The 4,541-nt window shown below is 38.3% G+C and overlaps 1 protein-coding gene across 1 annotated transcript in view; it reads right to left on the reverse strand.

Annotated features, from left to right (window-relative positions):
- MANEA (mannosidase, endo-alpha) overlaps window positions 1-3,142 on the reverse strand; it is a 33,538-nt gene extending 30,396 nt beyond the window's left edge. Inside the window, exon 1 of the mRNA XM_005871477.2 lies at window positions 2,555-3,142. Coding sequence (XP_005871539.1) covers window positions 2,555-3,098 — 544 coding nt within the window. The 5' untranslated portion in view covers window positions 3,099-3,142. The remainder of the gene's footprint in view (window positions 1-2,554) is intronic.
- Between the last annotated feature and the right edge of the window lie 1,399 nt (window positions 3,143-4,541).

Raw genomic sequence — 4,541 nt, forward strand, 5'->3', positions numbered from 1 at the left:
TGACAAGGCTGGCAGGGGGGTTAGTGAGGGACGACCAAATGACTGAACAGCAGACTGTGTGGGGTGAGCAGGCCGGCAGGGGGGCAGTGAGAGGCTACCAGGCTGGCAGGGGGGGCCGTGAGGGGTGACCAAGCCAGCAGAAGGGGGCAGTTGGGGGTGACCAGGCCGGCGGGGGGGGCGGCAGTAAGGGGTGACCAGGCAGGCAGGCAGGTGAGCGATTAGGAGCCAGTGGTCCAGGATTGTGAGAGGGATGTCTGCCTGCCGGTTTAGGCCCAATCCCCTGGATCGGGCCTAAACCAGCAGTCAGACATCCCCAAGGGATCCCAGATTGGAGAGGATGCAGGCTGGGCTGAGGGAACCCCCCCACCCATGCACGAATTTCGTACACTGGGCCTCTAGTTTTGTCATAATTTATGTCATAGAACATAGAAATTAGAGCTATAAGTATATACTATAAACTTAGATTTGTTTTAAATGGTTGAAAAAAAAAAAATCCCACAGAAGAAAAACAAGCCGTCTTACACATAGTTGATGTAGATTCACAAAATTCTGTACTGTTTTGTTCATGAAAAAGCCTTATATGCCGAAACCGGTTTGGCTCAGTGGATAGAGCGTCGGCCTGCGGACTGAAGGGTCCCAGGTTCGATTCCGGTCAAGGGCATGTACCTGGGTTGCGGGCACATCTCCAGTGGGGGGTGTGCAGGAGGCAGCTGATCAATGTTTCTCTCTCATTGATGTTTCTAACTATCTCTCTCCCTTCCTCTCTATAAAAAATCAATAAAATATATTTAAAAAAAAAAAAGCCTTATATATCTCCACACACATAGAAGATTGATAGTGAGTTTGTACCTTTTGCACAACTAGAAAAACGTGAGAACACCTAATTTCTTCTTATGGCCCTAGTGTTAGGGATACTAAGAAGACAAAGGGAACCAAAACAGGGAGGTTTTTATAAAACATATATTAATGACCTGAAGAATTTTTAGGCACCCAATAATATTTTTCTCATATTATTTACTAGTGGGATAATATGTCTCTTTCAAATATGTATAACTGGAGTGCCAGAAATTAGAGAGAATAGAAAGTTGAAGAAAAGGAGGAACAAGAATAAAAATTACTGGTGATTTCTCACCCATTTAATTAAAGATGCATATTGTAAACATTGCAACAATCGTAAAATAAATAAAATGGATTATATGTAATAAACCAGAGGAAAATATCAAACAGCAAAAACATAAGAGAAGGAAGGGGGCGGGGGGGAAGAAGCAGAACAGATGGGATAAATAGAAAAAGAAATAGTAAAATGAAACTTTTAAATTCAACTATACCTAAATGTAAATGAAATAAACAGAGAAATTAAAAAAGAGATTGCCAAGCTGGTGTGGCTCAGTGGTTGAGCATCGACCTATGAACCAAGAGGTCACAGTTCGATTCCTAGTCAAGTCAAATGCCTGGGTTGTAGGCCCAATCTCCAGTTGGGGGCATGCAGGAGGCAGCCAATCAATGATTCTCTCTCATCATTGATGGTTTTCTCTCTCCCTCTCCCTTCTTCTTTGAAATCAATAAAAATATATGTTTGAAAAAGAGAAGAGATTGTCAGACTAGTTTTAAAAAACAGAGAAAAAAGACCAAATCATATGCTACATGCCTAAACCTAGAAACAGCCCAAATGTCCATCAAGATGAATGCAGAAACAAACTGCTAAATTGCTATAATCATTACAATGGAATACTATTCAGCAATAAGAAAGTACTGATATCATTATCATAGGTAAATTTCAAAATAGCAGCCTGAGCAAAAGACCACACACACAAATGCTGAATAATTCTATTTTTATGTAGTAAGAGAACATTCACAACTTCTCTACAGTTACAGAAATGACATTCATAGATTTCTGGGGTGGAATGGTGGGGCTAAATAAGGGAATCATGAAAAGACTTGTTGGGCTAAAAAGTATTTTACTTCATGACGGGTGGTATTTAAACAGGTGTACATCTTTGAAAAACATCATTGAGCTGTATACTTAAAGTGGAGAATTCATGGTCTCTTAAATAAATAAATATTTAATAAAATTCTAAAAGAGTAGTAAATTAGAAATCAGTAAAAATATATACATAAATCCTACAAAATTTTAAAATTAAACATAAAGTAGTGTTAAAAGGTGGTGTCTGCCCTTGGTGTGGTTCAGTGGTTAGTGTGTCACCCTATGCACAGAAGGATTGTAGGTTTGATTCCCGGTCAAGGACACGTACCTGGGTTGCAGGTTCTATCCCTGGCCCCGGTCAACCAATCGATGTGTCTGTCTCACATTGATGTTTCTCTCTTTCTCTCCCCCCTCCCTTCTACTCTCTCTAAAAATCAATTAAAAAAATATATCCTTGGGTTAGAATTTTAAAAAAAAAAGTGGTTTTCTGGATGTTTAAGAACATATATAGTTTAATTTGAAGTTTGTAAGTCTACACTTATAATTTATAATGTGAAGATTAGTAACTTAATTTTCTACAAGAATTATATATTTTACACTCATACATACACAATAAAATAAAATAATTACCAATTGAAGCTGAGTATATTTGTTTCATGTGAGTTTCGATGACAGAAGGATCCCGAGAGCTGTAAGTTCCCAACTCAGGGTAAAAGCTGGAGCCAATATCATCAGGAGGTTTGTGTTTCCCTTGTGGATAATTCTTGTTTATTCTAGGGTCCCAATGCTTCAGCATTGAATGGTTCCAATGTATGTATTTACCATCAAATTGTGGATTTCCATACCAACTGTAATAAAATACATGTAAATAATAATTCAGAGGTGGCAGTTCTTCCAGGTAAGGTTCAGATGCTTTGGGAGGTTTCACAGTAAATTCAACATTTTTTAAATTCTTGGTATCTGTTTCACTGTTGATTGTGTCACTCAATTCGGAATCAAAAATTTTCCCCAAGCGAGGAATTTGTTGACGAACTTCTGGAAGAAGATCAAGTCCAAAAGGAGCTCCAAAAATACCTTTATTTGGTCTCAACATTTTTAAACCCATCATCACAGAAAAAATAAATAGAATAAAAAGTGACAAAATGATGCAAGTCCTTCTTCGAAACTTTGCCATGATGACATACTTTAAACTCCAAAATGATAAATGTTTAGCTGTAATTTATTGAAAAACAGTAATTAGTAAGTGGTATTATTAATATTTTCCAATGTATTAAAAAATGAAAACTCAAATGCACAAAGTTCATTACATTGAAAAAATTTAACAGTGCATTAGGGTATTAATTATATCAAATATTTATGTCTACAACAGAATCTATATATGGCTAGACTAAATGCAGTATTTGGAAATACCATAATTATATTTTGTCAGATAAACATTTTGAAAATATTATTTAAAAAAACAAATATATTTTTCATCATTTGGGAAGATTTTACAAATACTGATTATAAATAAAACATTCTATGTATAGGGACTAAAACTTTCTAAATATAAAGTTAAGGTTCATGGTTTAAAAAAGGAAATACTTGTGAGATTTTAAAAAAACTATTTTTTGCAACAAAAAATAATTATTTCACAAGAAGAAAGTAATCACCCATTTTAAATGACATTTGTTATGGAAGAGAATGAGATAAAAAAATTTAAATGATCACAACTTAGATTCCTGATTTTTAAAAATATTTTTACTTTATAACTTTGAAAATCACATTGCAGAGGTTATAAAATTAACTTACAACTTCTTTTTTAAAAAATATATTTTATTGATTTTTTTACAGAGAGGAAGGGAGAGGGATAGAGAGTTAGAAACATCGATGAGAGAGAAGCATCGATCAGCTGCCTCCTGCACACCCCCCACTGGGGATGCGCCCGCAACCAAGGTACATGCCCTCGACCGGAATCGAACCTGGGACCCTTCAGTCCCCAGGCCGACACTCTATCCAGTGAGCCAAACCGGCTAGGGCAACTTACAACTTCTTAAGTGGTTTCATGTATGTTCTTTATGTCTTATTAAGTGTGTATATATACACCTGTATAGGTTGTGTTTATGTATATAGGTATATATATGTATACATGGATAAAATATTTATCTTTTTATGCACAACTTTTTATTAGATAGGTATTTGATGAAAAGTTTACATTGATTGTATTTATAAAATACTAGAGGCCCAGTGTACGAAATTCGTGCATGGTGTGTGTGTGTGTGTGTGTGTGTGTGTCCCTTAGCCCAACCTGCACCCTCTCCAATCTGGAACCCCTCGAGGGATGTCCAACTGTCCATTTAGAGTCGGACATCCCTCTCACAATCCAGGACTGCTGGCTCCCAACCGCTCGCCTGCCTGCCTGATTGCCCCTAACCGCTTCTGCCTACCAGCCTGATCACCCCCTAACCACAACCCCTGCCAGCCTGATTGACGCATAACTGCTCCCCTGCCGGCCCGACTGCCACTAACTGCCCTCCCCTGCCAGCCTGGTCGCCCCCAACTGCCCTCCCCTGCAGGCCTGGTCGCCCCTAACTGTCCTTCCCTGCAGGCCTGGTCGCCCCCAACTGCCCTCCCCTGC

This window comes from Myotis brandtii, unplaced genomic scaffold (assembly GCF_000412655.1).
Source record: "Myotis brandtii unplaced genomic scaffold, ASM41265v1 scaffold343, whole genome shotgun sequence".
In the NCBI taxonomy this organism is placed as follows: Eukaryota; Metazoa; Chordata; class Mammalia; order Chiroptera; family Vespertilionidae; genus Myotis; species Myotis brandtii.